Below are 22,580 nucleotides of genomic sequence, written 5' to 3'. Positions count from 1 at the left end.
AAGATGTGATAGAAAGTATGCCCAGTTGTAAGGAAAAAAGCAAAACTATATTTGAAAGTTGAAAAAAAGAAAGTACTCTCTATGTTTCAGTATCAAATAACTCTTTGTGGATATATTTTCATTCAAAGTTTTAAAAATATATACTAATTTTTTTAAAAAATAGAAAAAAAAGAAGAGAAATATAATATAAACAAAAGGTTTCCGATTTTCTCTGCGGCAAATACAAGTGTGAATAATAAATCACTCTTTGGATCTTGTAATATAATAATCCTAGCTGAGTCTGAGTGCATGCACTATTCTGTAACCATGACACACTCTCTTCCTGATGGCATCAACTGTACACGTCAAACTGATAAACAGTGATCTGGTCAGCATGCCATACAAAATACGGGCCTGGCACCCAAATCACTGTTTTAAGACTATAGCATGCAAATACTGTCCTGCCCCCAGCCTTGTATGCAACCAGGGCCACTGTACATATGGGAACTCTTACCCCAAACATCTGATTTGATAGAAAATGTGTTGTAGGCCAGACTTTCAGGTGCTGTCCATTTGATAGGAAATTTTGCTCCAGCGTGAGCTGTGTACGTGTCTCCAGTCATCAGTCTGCTTAAGCCGAAGTCAGCCACCTTCACCACGTGATTTTCTCCCACCAGACAATTGCGAGCAGCTAGATCTCTATGCAGACAGAGACAGCATAGAGTCAAGACTGCTGTAGCCATCTAGATTTATCCTAAATTCATCTCCATTAAATACTTGGCATTTGTCTCTCTGCCATAAAAGGACAGAAAAATTTTACTGCCTGACATGGAACTGTAATTGGGTGCTCAGGCAAGTAGCTTGTTGTTGTTGGGGTTTTGTTTTGCTACCGTGTTTGTACATATATATAGTTTACATAAAGGTAAAGGTAGTCCCCTGTGCAAGCACCAGTCATTTCTGAGACTGGGGTGATGTCACATCACGTTTTCACAGCAGACTTTTTATGAGGTGGTTTGCCATTGCCTTCCCCTGTCTTCTACACTCCCCCCCCCCCCCAGCAAGCTGAGCACTCATTTTACTGACCTCGGAAGGATGGAAGGCTGAGTCAACATTGAGCCGGTTACCTGAACCCAGCTTCTGCTGGGATCAAACTCAGGTCGTGAGCAGAGAGCTTGGACTGAAGTACTGCAACTTTACCACTCTGCACCATGGGGCTCCTAGCAGCTTCATGACCCACGTTGACTCATCCTTCCGAGGTCGGTAAAATGAGTATCCAGCTTGCTGGGAGCAGGGGGGGGGGAAGTGTAGATGACTGGGGAAGGCAATGGTGAATCAATGCTTTAGTGCTTAGGTGACATGGCTTAATGCCAGGAATGTTTATTCCTTGCCCATCTAATTTCATAGCCTCTTGTGATGTACCCCATATATTTCACAGTCCTGTCTCAAACATTCAAAAGGGAAAAAGAAAGAATGCCTGAACACAATCAGCCGACTTATATAACCATCACTTTGTAAAATCTGAGTCCTAAATTTGGGGTGGTGCTTTGTATTTGAAAGGAAAATTGAACATATAGGAGTGAAGACTGGTGCTTGATAACCAGATAACTGAATAGCTGCGTGGGATAACGAACTGCTGTCCTGTTGCTACTGAAGTGCTATCTCTGTAAGACTTCAGATATACGATTTCAAACTTCTGAGGAGCCAAGAGGAAGAAACTTGATTCCTCCCTCCACGGAAACTACAAATCCATGTTGCCAAAACCCACAAAGCATATGCACGGCCTTGTCTACACAGAACAGCTGGCACAAAGCTCTTGGGCTAAGGAGCTGCTACAGAACAGCTGGTGATAATGCTGCTTAGCAAATCCTATAAGCTTCCTTCCATGACCCTGTCCTTCTAGAGAACTCAAGAGTTGCCTGCTAACCTGTGGATGAAGTTCTTCTTCTCCAGGTACTCCATTGCAGAGGATATCTGAGTGGCCATGTACAGCAGGACAACAGCAGTCACCTCCTCCCGATTGCACTCCCGCAGGTAGTCCAACAGATTCCCATATGGCATGTATTCTGTCACGATGTAAAAGGGGGGTTCCAGAGTACACACACCTGGCGGGAGGAAGGAGAACAGGCCAATGTTTAAATTTTACTTTTAGGTACAGTCTTCTAGGGAAATAATAGGTGGGATTCTCAACTTTGGTCTCACAGGCATCTTTAATACAAGACAGGCAACCGAGGTATAGGACCCAGGTATATGTTCCTCCTGCCTTGTATGTGTGATCATAGGTGATGGTTTTCTCACACAGGCACCACTCATGCAGTAGTTCTGCCTAAGAAGCACAGTAGAATGGAGAAAAGAATGCTGTTCCTAGCTTTCTACAACTAAGCAGAAGCACCTTCCACCATAACTCTGCTACTGCTTCCTCCTAGTCCTCCTCCCCAGAGGGCAAAGCAGTAACCCAACCCTAGTGAGGGTCAGTCCCTTAACAAACAGGAGGTGCAAAGTCAGCCCTGCAATGAAAGCATTTATGTTTGCCATGATACTCTGGGAAGGCATATGTGACCCTGGGTAACCATTCTATTAAGTTATATTCTCATTTGCCATTAACATCAAGTCGGGTTCAGAAATAAGGATTCAGAAATAAGTCAAACAGCCGCTTAAGACAGTAAAGGAGTCAGTGATTGAGTATGTTGAGTGTGTGCACCGACAGGGGTTACCAGCCAGCTGCCTACTGTACAAACACAAAGGAGCACATAAATGAAAAATACAGCTAGCTGTTTATTGCAAGGAAACTATTAACTTGAGAGTAATGGGGCTGTCTCTAGGCAAAAAGCACAAGTATGACAAAGCAGGGGAACTTTGATTTTCAGGTGCATTATCTGCAATGACTGTGGCATCATGAAACTCCAGCACCAACAGAGAACAACCCCTTGCAACCTGTTCTCCTTCCTCCTTATAGCTTCTATGAGTAGGAATGTTCATCAACAGATAGGAAGTAATGACTGGCTTTAAAACGAAAAGAAAAAAACACCTCATTATCCACAGATGAGGGAGGGAGGGAGGGAGGGAGGGAGGGAGGGAGGGAGGGAGGGAGGGAGGAAGGAAGGAAGGAAGGAAGGAAGGAAGGAAGGAAGGAAGGAAGGAAGGAAGGAAGGAAGGAAGGAAGGAAGGAAGGAAGGAAGGAAGGAAGGAAGGAAGGAAGGAAGGAAGGAAGGAAGGAAGGAAGGAAGGAAAAAGCTAGAGCTTCCTGCCCAGTTCTCTGGATCCCATGGGAGAGATACAAATAAAGCACCTTTAATACCAACAAGTGCTAACATTTTAAACATGCTTTAGGGTTTTTTTAAAAAAATTAAATTGTGTTTGTGTCCTTTATAAAGTTTATATCTCTGCTACCTAATCTTAAATAGGTATACACATGGCGTGGCCCGGCCCAACAAGGTCTCCTCAGTTATATCAGATCCTGCCCTCATAATAAATGAGTTTGACACCCCTGCTTTAGTCCCTACGCTAGGCTCTCACAGTCATCATGGGAAAGAATAATTGAACTTATAAACAAGACAGGACGCTCCAAAGATTTTTTTCACTCTTCAAAGCATCATCAGATGCCCAGTGTCTCTGCCATTCTACCATGCAAGTAGTTGCATACAACTGCAGGATTATTTTACAATGAGAGAGACAGAGCCTTCAACTGGGCAGGGTTGCATTTCGGCCAGGGAGAGGTTTGCACTTGACTGTCCTAGATCATGGACAAGACAGTATTGCTTAGCCCTGTATAAAATGGGAATCTCCCCCCCCCCCCCCCCGTTAAGCTGAGGTCTGATGGTATAGCGGGCCCAGGTGCTTTCCACATTTACCATAATACAAACAATCTAAAAGTTACAGCTCCAGAACAGATCATTGTGTCTAATGAAGGCAAAATATCTTTGCTTACAAGTGGAATGCATCATACAGGTCACAAATGTCTGTATCATAAGGGGTGCAGTATGGTCGAGGTCACTGAAGTTCCTTGCATTCCCAGCATTTTCCGACTTTTGCCCTACTATGAACTGGCAATGCTAATTTGAAGCCTGGCAACAGATGTTAGTATACACTAGCGAATAGCTCCAAACACTGAGAGCATTCAAAGTACATGGCAACAGCCACCACAGTATGCATGCCAACACTGGGGGCGAGGGATGTGTGAAAAAAGCAGCAAGCTGCCAAGTATGTTCCACTTGTGCCTGGCTTCAATAGGGGATTTTGTCTTCTTTGGAATACTCTTACTTCAGTCATTAATAACCTTCAGCTATACACCCCACCCTGTACTTTTAGAATTCAATACCAATAAAGGGCCCATGTTTTAAAGAATTTAGTATCGGACTAGAATCAAGATGACCCAGTTCAAACCTTCCATTCAGCCATGATCTTGGCCCAGCCACCCTTAGCCCAAGCTATCTCACAGAGTTGTTGTGGAGATAAAATGATACTCATACAGGATAGACAAGAGGTTTGCTCACAGTTAGTCTTGGTGAGATTCCCAGAATACTTCAAGAACACATTGAATTCTTTCATATAAACCAAGCACATGCTCATCTGAAGCCTATAGACTGGGCCAGATCCTGACCCCTCAAAGCAACCTAGGAAAGCGAGAATGGTATTGCTGCTCAGGTGGAGGAAGGAGAAATGACAGAGAAGGCTTGCACAGTTCAAAGCTTCTGTGCCTAGTTGCTAACTCCAGAAGTTTCCAGATCATTGCAAAGCCAACAGAGTGCTGCAGAGAGACTACACTGAAGAAGATGCCACACTGGGGAACAATGCTTTGAAGGGCTACAGGTGGCATGTCAAAAAGCTACTTGTTGCTCTCACGCCACTGAGTATTTTTGGTTTAAATAATTTCTCTCAACACATTCTTTTCTTATACGTAACTGTACCAAAACAGATCACCTTTGCTTTTATGCATCATTTGCCTTCTTTTATGGTGCCAGGAAAAATAAAATTTTGGTCAAATCGCATTGGTTGATTCAATAAGCTCATGGATGTAATTTGAGAAGGCATTAATATGTCCAAAACACAATTCAACAAGGATTTATCCGTCAACTTATCTCAAATGATGCAGACAGAATAAGGATTCCAAAGTGTGACTGGTATATTTTTATAACCAAGAACTAGTTTGATTTGGGCGGGAAGGGGACAGGGGTCAAATTTACCACAGTACCTGAAGAAAAACTGCAAAGTAGCAGTTGAGTTGCATTATACACTCTGAGGACATGGTGTCAAATCAGGGAAATCTAGAAGTCTGCCTCACCACAGCTCTGTTGTGGCATGTGGCAATTTTTCCCATGACAATTCCACTAGGCAGAAATGAAAAGGTTACTAGGCCTCATGGCTGAACAGAAAAGTATGGCTACAGGATACAGATCTACCTCATCTGCCCACAATTCACATTTTTTTTGAGGGGGGGACCTTGAATCCTAAAAATCTAGAATAATAGGCATGCACAGCAATAATACTTAGAATTATGCAGCTTAAGAGGCAGAGACTCCTTGCCTTTAACACAATTTGAATCTAATTTGCTAGGGCTTTTTGTTCTGTTTGTCAGAACAGACTAGGGGTCAGTTTGGGCAATACCTAAGTTAATGCACACATTACGTGGCTACCCACCTTGCATCTGGACAGCCACATGTTACCGAATGCTTACACAAGGCCTGTGCACATAAAATCCAATGCACATAAACTCAAACTGTGAGCTTGTTAGTTCACAAAATCTGGGCAACAACTACACAATTTGGGTCTATACGAGCTACAAATTAGGTACTCAGACCCTATGCAAATATTATGTCCAACTTGTGGCAGGCTTAGAGGAAGGACAGAAATGCAAACACAATCCAACTCTCACTGTGATTTGCCCCACCACACAGAGATCTGCCTAATATGTCCCAAACAAAGTGAGTGAAGTTTGGATGTCACGTTCAAACTGTTTTTTGGAGCATGCTGGGGACATCAGACTGGTCATATGCGGATCAAAATAATGATTCTGAAATTATAAGTAACAAAGGCAGTGTGGTCAGGTTAGCGAGCTCACCTAATAACTGCACCAGGTTAGGGTGCTTGATTTCCTTCATAACAGAAGCTTCTTTCAAGAACTCATCCACTTCCATAGTATCTTCCTAAAAGTGGGACAGGATACTTTTAACAAAGTATAGACAAGCAAACAGAAAAAACCCAGAGAGCAATAACCATTATAAACAAGAAAATATTTACATGCACCAGAAATATATATTCCATTGTCATCATGGGGTTTTTTGCATATTTGGTAAGAATTTAAGAACTGCTCTGCAAAATTAGACCAAGGTCCACTAAGTCCAGAATTTCTGCTTACATTGGTGACCAATCAGATGTCTTTGGGAAATTGCTGTCATCCCCCCTCCTTGGAACACAAAGATCTTGGGAAGCAAGGACAAAATGGGCACTGATGTTTCTCAGTAACAGGGAAACGCTGCTTCACATATTGTGTGGCAGGGACGCTTCCAATTTAAAAATGACACACTGGCCATGAATAAATCCAGGCATCCAATGTTTTCCATTTTATTACAGATATTATGAAAACAACTCTTTAGTTAGTTAGCATTTACTTAAAGCTTGCAAAAATTAACCTGTGCATTTTATTCCTTTAATAATACCAGCTCAACACTGTTTGTGGGTTATCTGCCACTTCTCAAAGAGATTATAATATCTAAGAGATGCCACAGTTCAATGCCGTATGGAAATTACATACTCTGATTTGGTGACAGGCCCTCTATAAGCTGCCACCTTTAAACACCAACTGGTTTTGTTCATGGCAATCAAGCATGCATTCCAGAACTATTCTGAGAGTTTCTAGTTACACACTGGGCATAATCTGATGAACAGAGGACCTGCAACATACCTTGAGGGTTTTCACAGCAACTGTGAGGTTGTATTTCTTCCATACCCCAACATACACTTCACCATATTGTCCTCCCCCAAGCTTGTGCTTCATGGTGATGTCTGTTCGTTCCATCTCCCATTTGTCATGGATGGGGGACACTCCATAGACTGTGGGCTTATTGCACTTTGGAGCCGGGTAGTGCAAGGTTGTCACCAGGCCATCAGCTACAGTTGAGTGATGGTGAACTAACTCTGCCAATGCGTTGAAGCGGCTTTCAGCTGTTACATACACCTGTTAAGAAGGAAACAGTCTGTAAAAAATCTTTTATGAAATATTCTCTTCCAGAGCATGCAGCCTCGGTGGTATTGCCTAGTATAAAGGAAAGAGAAATGTGAGGCCTGTAAACTCAGTGTTGTAAACTCAAACTATGAGCTTGTTAGTTCACACAAAATCTGGAGCTAATCTGGCAAGATAGCTGCCAATTACTGATACAGAACCAGAAGATCTCCTCTTGGCAAGAAGTTTATTATTTAGTTATTCCAAGGGAAATCAAGAGTTACTGAGCAGTACTTAAAGAAGCAAATCCTCTGCTTAACATAACGGAAACGTGAATTTTCAGTATTCCTTTCACTGCAAACCACTGTTTTAAAAGAGGAAATAAAAGTAAGAATGCTTTCATGCAAAAAAAGGGGGAAGGGGTGCTCCCTCAGTTATTTACCTTGCCGTCTGTGGTGGTATTGATCCTGTAGTGGTAAACACGTCCCTCGTACCTGAGCGAGATGGACAATTGTCCTGGGCTGCTCTCACTTTCCCGAACTAGGAAGCTGCCATTAATGAGGCTGCTCAGCAGATACTCAGCTGCACTGCGTGACACTGGTCCATGATACCAGGAATGCTTCTCCAGACTGTTCACTGGGGTGATGTAGTTACTAGGTACCCATCCCTGCCCATTCTTAGAGCGTACTTCACTCCATTCACCATTCTGGTTGTAACCCAATACTCGTAACTTCTCACCTAAAAGGGGTAGTGGTGGTGGGGGGGTTAGGGGAAGAGAACCAACACAGCAAAATGATTTTAAGTTTTATAAAATTCCTTGTTGAGAGATGAAAGGAAAATTACACAATGAGAAGACAACAAATACACCAGTAAGCACAAAGTAGTTTTAAAAAGCATATTCCTTTATTTTAGGTCAAACTATATACATCAGACCTCAGATCTCCTGGCATTTTTAAAAACAGAACTAACAACTGCATGAGTCCACCTTGTTGTGCCAGGACCTCTATAGTTATTTAGGATCTAAAGGTGCCCCAGAACATAGAAGAAGGGGGAGCTAAACCAGGGCCTTTTGGGGGGGGGGGGCAGTAGTGGAAATGAGTTCCGGAACCACTTTGTGGAAACAATTCTGAAAAAAATGTTTAATGCTATTGAGATGGACTGAATAGTGAATACATATGGAAAAGGATCTCCTGGGATGGAAGGAAAGGTCAGTCTGTAAGTGATTATAATAGACCAGATTAGTATTTGGAAGCTGAGTACTTTTGTTAGGTTTTCTTTTGCTTTTAAATGTTAGTCTTTATTTTTAGGTTTACTATTTTTAAATCTGTGAGTCATTCAGAGATCTCAGCAGCCAAGAACGCCTGTACACTGTGGTTCCAGAGCAGTTTTGGAATCCAGTTGGCACCATAAAGTCTCAGGAGTGGAGGGGAGGGGTGAGGTTGAATTTATAGTTAATGACTCTCTGCCATAACAAAGGCAACCAACAGCAAAGTTTTGTTTCATCATGAGACAGCAAATGGATCACATTCGGTTTCACCCCACTTTAAAGAAGCCAAAATGCAACGAATGAATTCCAAGCCACAAGGAGTCCGAAGTGAACCCAAGCAGTAAAACAGCCAATTCAAAACAGATCTGCAAAAGTCTTCAGATGATCACTACTGACAAGTCTTGCAGTATTTCCAAAGTGAGGGTCAACTACTTCCTTCACATGGCCTTCACTTTTTTCATCTCCTTCCTGCATGGCCATAAGAGGCACTGCTGCAGGCCCTCCCCTTCTCAGCCTCCACATCACACTGGCCTACACAAAAATCATGTTCTCACCTCTTTTACATCCCCCTCCAAGAAAGGAAACAGTCAGGCTTACCTTTGGTGATGCTGAGCGTATTGTCACCACTTGCTACAAAATCGTAAAGTGCAACAAAAAGATTGGGGTCGCTCTCAGTAGCTCCAAGCAGGTTCTCCTTGGAGCTCCACCTGATGGCTTCATTCAGTGCCTGGGGTTCAGTGTCACAACCATAGGGGCGGTGCAGAGCCTCTGGAGGAGGAGAAAAAAATGGTTAGTTTCCATATCTGTTAAAATCCAGGATATGTCACTGCCATGAATCAAGACCTAGGCAACAAGCACAACGGTGAGCTATCCAAACCAAAAACAAAATTCCTCATTATAACTCCGAGGCAATAGAGCGGATAGGTCAGGACTTTTGTTTCAAGTTTCTTTAAATTTTGGGTTCCTGGTGCAAAAAGCCCCAGGCAAATGGAACCATTCCTTCCCACCAATTAACATAGGACACAATCTCCCTGGAAGACCTACCAACTAGCAGGTAGCAGAGTGGGAGACAGCTGATCCACTGGAAGTAACTATTGTTGCACAGTTCTTGTTCATTTCAGTGGGGTTTATACATCAACACTCTCCACAGATCAGAGCTGTCCCTCCCATCTTTAAAGGCATTCCAAATTTACTACTTGAAATTTCCCCTTAAGTTTTGTTTCATCATGAGACAGCAAATGGATCAAACCTTTGGCACCTCATTGACACTGCAGTAACCAGGTCACTTGCACAAGTAGTTATTTATTGCTCTTTTGTCATTGGGAAAAGTTTTATTTTATGAAACTATTAACTCGCTACAGGAGAACTAGCTAGTCCTGCCAAGTACCAAAAAAACAACAACAACCCACTAGACCACCAAGTTAAGCAATCAGACTATCAAACTGTATGGAAAGCAGCAACTATCTTATGTGAGAGATTAATGTCATTAGCGCTGATGACAATGATGACTCCAGGTAAGATCAAATATTCATGCATACAGACTCAAGAAGTACTTAAGCCAAACAGACAGAGAAAACAGTCTCAAGAGAACCTTTTGCTAACATAATAAACCTGGAAATTAAAGACAGCATGAGCAGAAAGCTCACCAGAATGACTTGCTTCAGCAGTTCATATGCTTCATTCACCTCCATGTTTCAACAGAGGGGCTTTATATGGGACCTAGACCTCTGCATGATCTCCAAGATCCCAAGTGAGATCCCAAGAGTATGGGATCCCAAGTGAATTTTTTTCAAACTTTTAGAGATTAGTTCCCAGGGAGAAAACAGCAACTTTGGAGGGTGTGCTCTGTGGCATTATACCCCAGGAATTTCCCTACCCTGAGCTGGCAACCCTAAATGCAGGGCTCTCTCCTATGCGAACATTAATCCCTGGCCATGACATAATCAGGCCTAGACCTGTTTCTCACATGTACAAGCAAAATACAAGAACGCCCAGCTGAAATATGAAGCAGACCATTTGGGAGTGATAGGAGGCAGAGGCATTTTGTCATTTAATATGTCCTGATAAGTGGTGTCTGACCACATTTATATAAGGTTGTCCGCTCTTGAAAAAGGGTCTTCTCGAAACAGTCTTTATTGAATGTCTGTCGGGATTAACTCAATTGATGACAAGTTTCTGCTTGAAGTCCTTGCCCTAAATACCATGGGCGATTTCCCCGGTGATTCTGCATTTCATACAAGGACTTCAGCTTGTGCATCGTGTATTATGTACTCTTTACTATGGTCTTTAAGTTACTGACACTGCTTTTTGGACTGTTCATGTCTTGTCAAATGTGCCTTGATATATTCTACCTTCTATGTTTAAGAATTGCTGTGCAGTCTATTGTACTCTACTTAATCCCAATTATTACTTTACAATGTGTTGGATTAAATTCTTTTATTATAACATATGTATTATATTGTAAGTTAGTTTCATGATGTTCTTGCCATTTCCCTCTCATATGTACAGCTGCCTCACTCTAATGTAATAAGCTAAAGGTAAGCCCACACCAAGCCCATAGTAGCACTATCCCATACTCTCAACTTGGCATGCTTCTGGCCACCAAACAACACAGCTGTTAGCCACACCTCATGCCTCACCCTTTGTCTCCTTCCTTCCATACATTACAACTCCACTCTGTGTCTTCCTTCTTCTTACCATTCTCTCCAAACTATTAGATCTAATTCTTGTGCTTACCAAGCATCTTTCACTGCACACATTCAAAGATGGGTGGGGCTAGGAGAAGCATTAACCAAATGGCATTAAGCCTTGTAACAAGCAGGGGACCAGGGACAGCCTTCTGCTGGCTGCTACCACTCTGGTAAGGGTCTGTCTGAGAGGACCCAGAGCACCCACCCGATCACTGTCTTCCTTCTCAGCAAGCAACTTTTATCTGTGACTGAAGAGGCGTGCAGACCCAGGCAGTATAACAAAGTTTATTGTAAATGCTCAAGAACAAGTGGATTGTAAAGTTAGTGCTACAGTGAACATGGAAACAGTAAAGATGGTATAAAGCAAAATAAAAAATCCTGATGCAACTAATTATATGTTCCCTTCTGCTTTCAATGCATTCACCCTTCCCTGGATGAGGGAACTCTCATGCTGCAACCTTCTCTCAACCCAGTCTTTTTAGAGAGAACTCTCCTGACTGTAGCCTCTCCAGAGAGAACAACCCTCCATCTCTAGGTAGTCTTTTTATTGTTTCCTCCCAGTTCCCTCCCCTCTGTTCTTCACTGGGCAAGTTTTCCCTCCTAAACTCCTGCCCACTCGATCAGTGGGACAAAAGGTATCCTGGGAAACACAGGCCCCGTAGTTACTTTGATACAGGCTTCCCTGGAGCCTGTAGGCCACACTAAGCCTAGGACCATGACAAGCCTGCAAACTGCAAAATATATCCTACCCTCAGAATTTGGATTTTGTGGTTAAAGAATTCAGCATGTGGGGTGAAACTCTGCTATTAGAACTGAGAGAAGATGCACGTGTACTGGATCAGGCCTCATCAGTGCAGTTATGATCCAAATAGGCTGGTGCTAACCAAAGTTTCTGAAGCCTGAAAAAAGCAAGGTTCAGCTATGCCTTTGCTTTACAGCCTACAGCTTTCAAAAAAAGAGGAGCAAAATCTAATCAAAGCAGGTCTTGCCAGAAAAGGCTTAAAATTTATTCCCTAATAAAGACTTCCAATAATTTGAACAGATGTACCCTCTTTTGATATAGGGATAAGCTGCTGCCATCATAACCTTCAATGGTCACACAAGTCACTCTACAGTAACAGCATAACATTACGATTGTCACGCTAGGACCAAGGTCAGCCTGTTCATCCAGGGGATGGACAGAGCATCAGCTGAAAACTGCCCCTCAAGGGTTTGCTCAGAAAGCAGCTGCCGCTCCTCATCTCATACGAGGTGACAGCAGCAAGCCAGAAAGTGTGTGGGGGCGACAAGCAGCACTGACAGCAGAAAGGGTAAGGAAGAGGAGGACAAAGAACCATTCCCCCCTTTCATTACGCCCCCAAGACTGGTTCAGTGCTAAAGCACACATAAGCACCAGCCGCACCTCTGTAGCCCAGCCACATGCAACTTGGCCACAGCAACACACGTGAAAGGCACGTAAGGTCCCAATGAAAGAAAGCTGCAGAAGCATCCCACCTGCTGCTGCCAGTTTCTTAGCGCTGCCCACAAGGCCATTTGTAGTTCTGTGCTATGCCATATCACATATCTAGATCAAGAATTCGAGGCAGATGTGCAGCAATTCGAGTCATACTGCAAGAACTGAGAAACCAGTCATAATTAAGTTGACTATTACTTATTTACTGTTAACTTTCCTCCACTGTGAAAGGGGGAAATTGTCAGATAACTGTGCAATCCAGTTGCATAAAAGATTAATGCTGAAGCATTTAAGACTACATAATTTATGAGCATACAAAGTTTAAAAAGACCTCAAGGGATCACTTGAGTGGGAGATCACCCTTTGCATTTGAGGAAGGACAGTTAAAGCAAAGTCATACCTGACAGACATCTATCTAACACATCACAGTAATATTTTTAATACTGGGCACTCCATATCTAGACCATCACCTCCATCCTGATGAACACACTTCTATATTCCCATCTTCAACCTACTTCCTAATGCTGAACACAGTCAGAAGACTGCTTTTGCTCTATCTTGCTCAAAGTAAATAGAAGTACTCATCCTTACTATAAAATGTACATTCAGGTGGTTAGCTGAGTTATGTTGATCTGAAGTGACAAGAGAAAGTTTGAGTCCAATGGCATCCTTAAGACCAACAAGGTTTAATTCTGGGTATGTGAAGAAGCGTGCATGTACATGAAAGCCAATATCCAGAATTAAACTGTGTTGAATGTGTCACTGGATTCAAATTTTGTTCTATAAAATGTCCCACATCTTAACCTAGTAGAGAATGGCCAGGATTGAAAAAGGAGTAAACAGAAGAACAAGGCACAATGGGAACTCTTGGTACTTTAAAAACAATTACAGTTAAGAAACCCATGACAGAGCAGAGAATATAAGAAACTGGACTATAAAATCCCTTTCCTTAACCGCACAAAGAAAATGAATACTTAAAACCAACGGCACTGTTTAAGTAACAGCATTTTAAATAGCAAGTTAACTCTGACCTTATGCAGTGAAGGCATTAGCAAGAGCCCATTTATGTGCTTTATGTGAACATCACTATAATCTTCTATGGTATGGAAATGTAGGAATGCAATCTCTACATCTATGGCTCACTAATCTACCTACTATACTATGGCACTTCATTCACACACAATGGAAGAATTTAGCACTTCAAAACATTTGCTGCCCAACCAAGCTGCACAATTTCTGATAGTGAATAGACTGCTTCACCACCCCTTTCTCATGCATCCCCCTCAAACAACCTACTCCCCGCCTGAGTCATTTCACACAGTCCGACCATACTACAAACTACTTCATTTATTTTATTTTATTTATATCCTGCCCTCCCCCCCGAAGTAGGCTCAAGGCGGCTTGCAACATAAAATTCCACAAACAATTAATAATAATAATAATAATAATAATAATAACAACAACAACAACTTTATTTTTATATCCCGCCCTCCCCCGCCAAAGGCGGGCTCAATTAAAATCAATAAGTATTAAAATTGTATGTTCAGCATGGCCAATTCCCATCAGCATGGCCAATGGCTGGGGCTGATGGGAGTTGTAGGCAAAAAAAGATCTGGAGAGCTACCGTTGGCCACCCCTGAGATATTCAATAGTTTCTCTTCGGACCCAACACAAAATCAAGCAGAAAGTAATTGAAGAGAGCACCAAACAGCGTTCTAATATGTGGCAGCTGCTCATTTCGGCTCATGAGAGATTTTAAGCCCACCGTTCTGGTGGACTTAAAATGCTAAGTAATATTCCTTTCCAACATACCTGTCAAACCAGATAATCTAGGATAGGAGGCCTCCTCGCAGAAGGGGCACAGATGCTTGTCATTCTCTTTACCAAAACTGTTTGACTGAAGAATGGTCCCAAGAATCATATTGCACCCTACAGAAAACCAAACGCAAGTGCCTGGCACAAGTCAGAGTCAGAAAGCAACTCCCTTAGGCATGGTGTGTCACGCAAATGTGACTACTATGAACAAGAGCTGGAGCCAACAAGAGGCAGAACTGCTGGTGTGGGTGGGGAAACAAGCAAGGGAAAGCATTTCTGCATTAAGCAACAGGAAGCTTTAGAAAGGTGGAGCTTTTCCTAAAAGTCAGGATGCCAGGAATGGACTGCAAATCGAAACAGTCCAGGAATTGACATGGAACAACAATGGAACCTTATTCATTCATAGTAGGAAATCAAATTGCTTGAATGAAGCATTTCAGCATAGTTGAGCAATGAATACTAGTCCCACACGTTTTTCATGTGTACAGAGCACTATGTATTTCTATGAATTCATTCACTAAAAACTACCTTGAATCTCACTACAAATAAGATTTGTGGAATGAAGACTCTTCACAAATTAAGTTCTTAGACTAATACTGTCACAAGCATCGGGGACGGGAGGGGTTAGTGAAGACTATTAGCATTAGTATTAGACTATTAGTATACAAGTACTCAAGCTGGACTGCTAATCTCAGCTGTTTCTCTGATAAAAATCCTTGCTCCAGAGTCAAGTTTTAAATGACAACAGAACTGAACAATCACCACAAACAGGCCAGTGCCTGCGCAGTTTGATGGTGCATCAAATTGATCAGTTATGCTAACCAGACATGGGACAAGTAACAGAAGCAAGCATTTAGAATTGGGAAGATAAAAGAGCTTTCCCCTGAAAACCTTCTGAGGGTCAGAAGGTTGGTTCAATACATATACTGGTGCCATCCTCTCTCCAGGCTTAGTCTCTACTAGGGAGTATCAAACATGGGGCCTGGGGGCTGAATCAGGCCCCTGAGCAACTGGCTGTCATCTGCTTTCTTCTGCCTCTCTCTTGCTTCCTTCTGCATCACAGCTTGCTTTGCACATAGGAGCTACAGAGCAAAACCTCTATTTTCTCCATTGGCTGAGGCTCCTCCTTTTGAGAGGGTGTGGGGGAGGGATAGCTTGCTTCACCGGAAGCTCTGGCTCTTTCCTTCTTCCCCAGGGGATCAGGATTGGGAGGAACCTCAGCCAACAGTAGGATGAGAGGCTTGGCTCAGTAGCTCTGCTGTGCAATTGTGAGATAAAAATATTTAAGAAAGACCAAAATTAACCAACACACTGTTAGCTGTAATAGCACACAAGAAGGATGTAAATAAAGAACAATTTTCATTAATGTCTATAATGTCTGAATCTTATTATATTTGTACACAATATTATTGCCACTTAAACTGGAGCATTAAAGCAACAGGCAGAGTACATGAAAGTCCAATGGAAAAAGAAATTAATTCACAAAGTGCGTTATAAGTTCATACTCATCAGTTCTCAAATGGAATCCATCAAGTCCATAAGAAGTCCTTTATGAAGTCCTAGTCTACAAGAGGATCCTAGATAATCCCTCGTTCCAATGACCTCTTCCTCAATGAACCCCCGATAATGATAGCATGTGCCAAACTATGCCATCATATGTGGTTTTTATGTCCACCCTGTGTGTTTTTTGTAGGTCCAATTAATTAGCTGTATAACTAAGCCCAAGTTTTTAAGTAATTATTTTAGACAAGGCACTCAAGCCACTTAAGGCAAATGTCTTTTATGACATTTATGACAAAGTAGCCTTGCTTAACACAACGTAACATAAATATGTGGAGATTCACATTGTTAGGGAGGGGAAGTCTTCACTCTCTATGATAATTTTCCTTAAAGGTATGTTCCTTTTTTGCAATCTCCCATCAGAATTAAACTCACATATTACCTGACAAAATAATGTGAATAAGGATGGGCACGAACCAAACCACAAAGCACAATTTTGCCCTGTTTGTGAACAGCCATTCATGATGGATCTACTGTCACAAACTTCCACAAACTTTTAAAGCAGTTCGTGGTGGTTCATGATTGCAGTAGCTAGAGTTTAAAGGAACTCTGAGTCCCTTTAAACCCTTGCTTTCAGTTCCCTTCTTAAAACCACACAAACAGCTGAGTGGAGGGGAGCACCTCAGTGTTTCGGGTCATATTGTGTAGTCCCTCTAAAGGCACAACATAGCCCCAAACGGCTGAGTGGCAGTGAATGCTTCCCTGCCATGCAGCTATTTTTCAAGTTGTTTTCTGCAGTCCCTTTAAACTTTTAAGGGACTGCACAAGACAGCCCAAAAACACCTGAATTTTCTGGCTTTGGGAGGGCTTTCTGCAAACCCTTTTTAAAGGAACTGAAGTCTCTTTCAACAGGGTTTGTGGGACACTAAACCATATTTTTCTAATTCCCATCCCTGAATGTGAAATAAGGACATAGTCCAGCATCCTGTCTCACACAGTGGCCAATGAGTTCCTCTGGAAGGCCAACAACTGGGCACAGAGGCCAAAACCTTCCCCTGATGTTTCCTCTTGGCACTGGAATTCAGAGGCTGACTGCCTCTGAATGCAGAAGTTCCCTCAGTCATCATGGCTAGTAGATGCTGACAGCCCTATCCTACATTAATCTTATCTAATCCTCCTTTTAAAGCTATCTATTCCTGTGGCCATCACTACATCCTCTGGCAGCTAATTCCTAATTTAAATCACTCTCTGTGTACACAAGTATTTCCTGTAATCCTTCCTGAATCTACTGCTCATCAGTTTCATGGGATGGCCTTGAGTTCTAGTATTTTGGGAGAAGGAGAAAAAGTTCTCTTTGTCAACTCTCTCCACTCTGTGCATAATTTTATAAACCTCTATCATGCCCCCCTTAGTAGTCTCTTTTATTAACTGATAAGTCCCAAACTCTTCAGAGGGGAAGTCATGTAAATCTATTGTAGAAAAACAGAACAGAAATCCAGTGACACCATAAAGGCTAACAACATTTATTCCAATATGATGTTTTCTGAGAGCTCACTTCCTCAGATTCAGTGGGGAAAAAGAAAACAATCTGCCTTATTGAAAGAAATCAATGGAATGGGGGTGGTGTTAAGTGAAAAGGACTGGTATCATATAAGGTATGATTCTCTAGTTACACATAACAGAGATTGGGTAATCTGAAGCCATTCCAAATTTTCAATTTGAGCTATAAAGCAGGCTTATTAAGTGCACCAGTATGAGTTTGCCTTACATCTTTCCAACAACAGAAAATTTTCAAAATTTAGGTTGTACCCTCTGGCTTGTATTTTCTGATAAACAATTTCAACACACACACACACACAACACACATGCATCCTTCAGAATTACATAAAAAACTGAACTACCTGCGATATGCATTACAGGACACTGGAAGGCAACAAAAGATTTCTCAAGTAGTGCTTTCAAGTTACTCACTCTCCTACAATCCTACAAGTAATTTACTCTCCTACAATCCTAACTGTAGGATGAGAACAGAAGACTGGTCATGCAGCATTGTCAAATGAGTCTGGAACTAAGACCTCAGAGCCAGTGAAATGCTGGGCTACAAATGAATGGGGAGACCCAGATTTAAATCCCCAATCAGCCATGAAGCTCACTGAGTGACCATGGGCAAGTCAATCTCTTTCAAAGAATTGTTTGGATCCCTAATTTTCCCAGGACAAAAGATGGACTTAAACTGAATATGAGCTCAGCCCACAGCCTACTCTCCTGCAGGCCAAGACCTTATGATTCCCAAACCTGCCTTCACAAACCAATTGTAACAAACAAGTCAAGGAACTGGGCCCACCTACTGTTATTTTAAGAGCCTTCCTCCCACACAGAGATGAACTTGGCTGCTATTGCATCATTCCTTCCTGTTGTCACAGTGGTGGTGTGAGTGGAATGCCATAAAAGATTGGTCAGGACGGCATCAGCCGTTTGTATGGGAGGCCCCATGAACATTTGTCTCCATGACACCTGTCTCAAAGCCGCCAGTCTTAAGATCCAGTTTTCTATATATCTCAAATTGAGTAAGAGACAGAAAAACCACAGTGGGAGACCTAACATTAATTACAGAGCTAAAGGCATAATTAACTTTGTTTCTATATAAAGGTCAAGTTAGTGTCCACACTTAAAATCAGCCACTGACATGATACTCCTCCTGGCTTTGCTCACAGGAAAGTAGTCTCTCTATTTGCCTGCACAATCAGAAGCTTCATTGTAGATCTGTTCCTAACCTACACAATTAAGTAGCAACATGTATAGACTTGCTCTGACATTTGCAACTATAAATATCTTAGTCCTACTGCAATGTTAAGAGCTTTATAACAGGCCCGTTCAATTCCCTCCCTCAGAGGCAGGATTTTCCCTCTGTTTTTCTTTCCCTTCACTGACTGAGCGACCCTAGTAATGTGTTTTCTTTTTTTTTGCTGAAAAACTCTGGCTGTCCCACCCTGTCACAGTTTAATATGTTGGCTGTTTGCTCAACCCAGGAACCTGAGGAAAGAAATGGGAGCTCCCTTTAACTTAACTTAAAATGGCACTCAAGGAGTTTTTACATCCTGAATTAATATTGTATTCAACACAGAGGGGAAAGGTCAGGTGAAATCAGGGGTAAAATTTCTGAGGTAACTCAATATAGATAACTCTGAGGTAAAACCAGTACATGCACAGACTTCAGTTCTGTTTCAAGCTAATGTGAGTTTCTTAAGCTATTCAGAGTTACTTAAAATCTTTATGTTGAGAGGCTTTTGTTCCAGTGCTTCCCCCAAACACTCCACTTTCTTTGAGTATTCTCTCTTTTTTGATTTCCAGAAGGCTGGGGCACTCATTCCAGTATCCAAACCCCTTCTCTTGAAACACCAGTACTCATATTGAGTTTTTAACTAACTCTTAAGGTCTCTAAAAAAGGCAGTTTCTAACCACACTAGACCAGAGATCTCTGCATTCTTCAGAGTTACCACCTTGTTTAAATTGGTGGGGAATTTTCTTCTCTTTCTAGAAGATCTATCCCCTTTCCTAGGCCCAAATAGGAGCCTCCAACTAATTACCCACTTGTCCTTGCCAGCTTTCCCCAGTTCTCCTGTCTGTGTTAAACTGCTCTCAGTCACAGCTGAATTCCAAATGCATTCTCTTCCTCATCATTCAGGTAACCAATCAGATTGCTTGCAGCAGCCTGTCACTCAAGGTCAGGGCTCTTTTTCTAGCAGGAGCTCCTCTGCATATTAGGTCACACCCCCGTGATGTAGCCAATCCTCCTGGAGCTTACAGTAGGCCCTGTGCTAAGAGCCTGCTAAACTCTTGGAGGATTGGCTACATCAGGGGGGCATGGCCTAAAATGCAGAGGAGCTCCTGCTAGAAAAAGAACCCTACTCAAGGTGCTTTGTTTCTGTGAAGAATTAACCTTCCATAGTCCTGTAGCTGTTTGTACAGCTTTTAAAAGTGTAGTCCATCACAGGCTTCTTGCTTCCAGAGGATTCTTTTAGCCTCGGGAGCTCTTTGCAATTCTTCCACCCAACAGCAAAGCTACTGAATGCCTGCAAGGTCTAGCAAAGACTGTTATTTGAATATATAATGCAGCCAGATTAAGAATGTGCCATGCTAGGCAGAAGTGCTCCTCCAGGGACTAGAGCTGGATACAAGCTTCCAAGGAAGCTAAGCACATACTAAATTGAATTTGAAAACAAAGATAGAAAGTTCCTCTATTACACACAGTGTGTTAAAATTAAAATCTGCATCAGCCATTACTAGGGGTCCCAATCCCCCCGCTTTAGCGGGAGACTTCTGGGTTCCCAGCTTAATCTCCCGGTCTTCAAAAATTGAGAACCGGGGGGTGGGGGGGTGGAGGGGGGGAGAACATACCTATAGAGCTCCTGAGCAGGTTGTAAAATCCCTGTCCCTTTAAGGCTGGGCAGGAAGGAGGAAACAGGAAGGGCTTCGGAGAACGGCCCCTCCCTTCTTTGCTTTCGTTTTCACAGCAGGCACAGTTCTCCGGAAGAAGACCAAGTAAGTATTTGTGTGTGTGTGTGTGTGAGAGAGGGAGGGGGCAGGGAGGGGGATTCCCTCGTATGGAGGCCCTCCCCCCCTTTAGAAAGCATGGGGGGGGGAGGGAAATGTCTACTGGGCACTCTATTATTCCCTATGGAGAATGATTCCCATAGGGAATAATAGGGAATTGATCCGTGGGTATTGGGGGCTCTGGGGGGGCTATTTTTTGAGGTAGAGGCACCAGATTTTTAGTATAGCATCTAGTGCCTCTCCCCAAAATACCCCCCAAGTTTCAAAACGATTGGACCAGAGGGTCCAATTCTATGAGCCCCAAAAGATGGTGCCCCTATCCTTAATTATTTCCTATGGAAGAAAGGCATTTAAAAAGGTGAGCTGTCCCTTTAAATGTGATGGCCAGAACTCCCTTGGAGTTCAATTATGCTTGTCACACCCTTGTTCCTGGCTCCACCCCCAGTGTCTCCTGGCTCCACCCCCAAAGTCTCCTGGCTCCGCCCCCAAAGTCCCCAGATTTTTCTTTAATTGGACTTGGCAACCCTAGCCATTACATTAGTTCAGCCAGTTACTACAACCACTTATTTTTAAACATGGGTGCAAAACACAAACAGGTTTTCAATTATGTAGGTCATTTCTTCTGCCCTGGCGCAGCAGTGAGAGAAAAAGGGCGCATGTGGCACAACATCATTTCCTATGGTGTGAAAAGAAGTGACATCACACACTGCTGTGACACTCTAGTAAACCCCAAAATATCTACATTTTTTTCAGAGAGATTGCTGAAGTGCCCCAGCAATGTGACATCAATTCCAGTTATATGACCAGAAGTGATGCCAAAATATGTTTACCCTCTCCCCACAAAGCTCCAAGGAGTTGCCAGCTGACAACCCTACTTGCCCATTTTAGTAGTAGCTGGGCTCGTGTGGGGGAGGGGTGGCTTGGATTGCAGAAGGTCCAGAAAAAAAGTAGGATTTCTGCCACTTCCCCCCTCTGATGCCTGTCCCCTCATATTAATGCCTCTTCCATTTACAAAAGCTTTTGCCATGGTGGCATACCAAGATAATGCACGCAGTTATAGAATGGGAATCGCAGCCAAGATCAAACCACCAATACTAAATTGGAGCCTAGGACTCCTTCCACCTCCTCTCACATAAAATATAAGTGAAGATGGCTGAATGATTTCATCAGCTGTTCTGACCCTCTGTGCTCTTGATTCTGACCAGTTAATTGCATAGTTACACAACTTAAAATTTATCTACAGATCTCTCACATCAGCAGTAGGCCATGTCATTTCTCCCAGAAAAATTCAAGCCATACATTCTCCCAAAATTCACATTGATAAGCTGTCATTTTATGATGACATCTACAACCTTCTAAAAATAATATTTTTTGGGGGGAGGGAGGCTGCACTGCCAGAATTCTTCTGGGAGAACTTGCATGGGTTACTGAATTTCTTCTATTTGTTGCCTGAGTCAGATCTCCCAGAAGAATTTTGGCAGTGCAACTTCCTCGGTTTTTTAGAAGCTCACAAATATCATCAAAAATGGCAGCAAAAATCATCTGTGAAAGATACTGGAACTAGGAGTGATTTTGGTTAAATATTTAGATCCTGTTTGTGCTTATTGATCTAGATGACTTACAAAATGCTCATTTAAAGAATGCTGGGCAAGTTACAATCATTTTCAAACATTTTGCCTTACCCAATGCAGTGCTTATCATGAAGTAAATGCACATGCAAAGTGTGTGCACCTAGGAAAGTCTCATGGCTTTAACTGACACTTTGTCAAATTATTGGAGAAAAGCTGAAATAAGCATGTCCTTATATTATCACTTTTTCACCTTTCCCTCAATAATTTCAGTAGTGCACGGTGGAGAGTTTTCCCTTTTCTTCAAATAGGGATGGTTTGGATCATCTGTATTTTCTGCTGGTGGTGTGCGCACATGATTTTTATTGTCACCTCCCACTGCAGATCCTCACAACATGCACAGCACAGCACTCTTTCTGTGGGTCTCCTAACCACAGGGGCAATGTTTTGTGGGCACAGGGTAGCAGGATACGGGAAGATAGGAAAGCTGTGTTCCTCCCTCTGAGCTCTGCTCACAAAATTTCTGATCATGTGAGCACTTTCTCTCAGCACACCTGAATACCTGTATGAGTGTGTCTTTCCACTATATACCTGTTCT

At 42.5% G+C, this 22,580-nt stretch overlaps 1 protein-coding gene across 2 annotated transcripts in view; it reads right to left on the bottom strand.

The window, feature by feature from the left end:
• The window catches only part of ABL2 (ABL proto-oncogene 2, non-receptor tyrosine kinase), a 55,407-nt gene that overhangs the window by 7,382 nt on the left and 25,445 nt on the right, over positions 1–22,580 (bottom strand). The window contains exons 1-7 of one of the 2 annotated variants that reach the window (XM_060232499.1): positions 14,358–14,481; positions 9,000–9,170; positions 7,578–7,873; positions 6,878–7,150; positions 6,035–6,119; positions 1,904–2,081; positions 494–678 (exon numbers count right to left, since the gene is read on the bottom strand). In XM_060232499.1, coding sequence (XP_060088482.1) covers positions 494–678; positions 1,904–2,081; positions 6,035–6,119; positions 6,878–7,150; positions 7,578–7,873; positions 9,000–9,170; positions 14,358–14,466 — 1,297 coding nt within the window. In that variant the 5' untranslated portion in view covers positions 14,467–14,481. Of the gene's footprint in view, positions 1–493; positions 679–1,903; positions 2,082–6,034; positions 6,120–6,877; positions 7,151–7,577; positions 7,874–8,999; positions 9,171–14,357; positions 14,482–22,580 lie in introns of those variants that run through there. The other variant, XM_060232498.1, reaches the window with a different exon arrangement.

Source organism: Heteronotia binoei, chromosome 2 (genome assembly GCF_032191835.1).
Source record: "Heteronotia binoei isolate CCM8104 ecotype False Entrance Well chromosome 2, APGP_CSIRO_Hbin_v1, whole genome shotgun sequence".
NCBI classification, from domain to species: domain Eukaryota; kingdom Metazoa; phylum Chordata; class Lepidosauria; order Squamata; family Gekkonidae; genus Heteronotia; species Heteronotia binoei.
The sequence above is the reverse complement of the archived record's forward strand: the minus strand, read 5'-3'. Positions and strand labels throughout refer to the sequence as shown.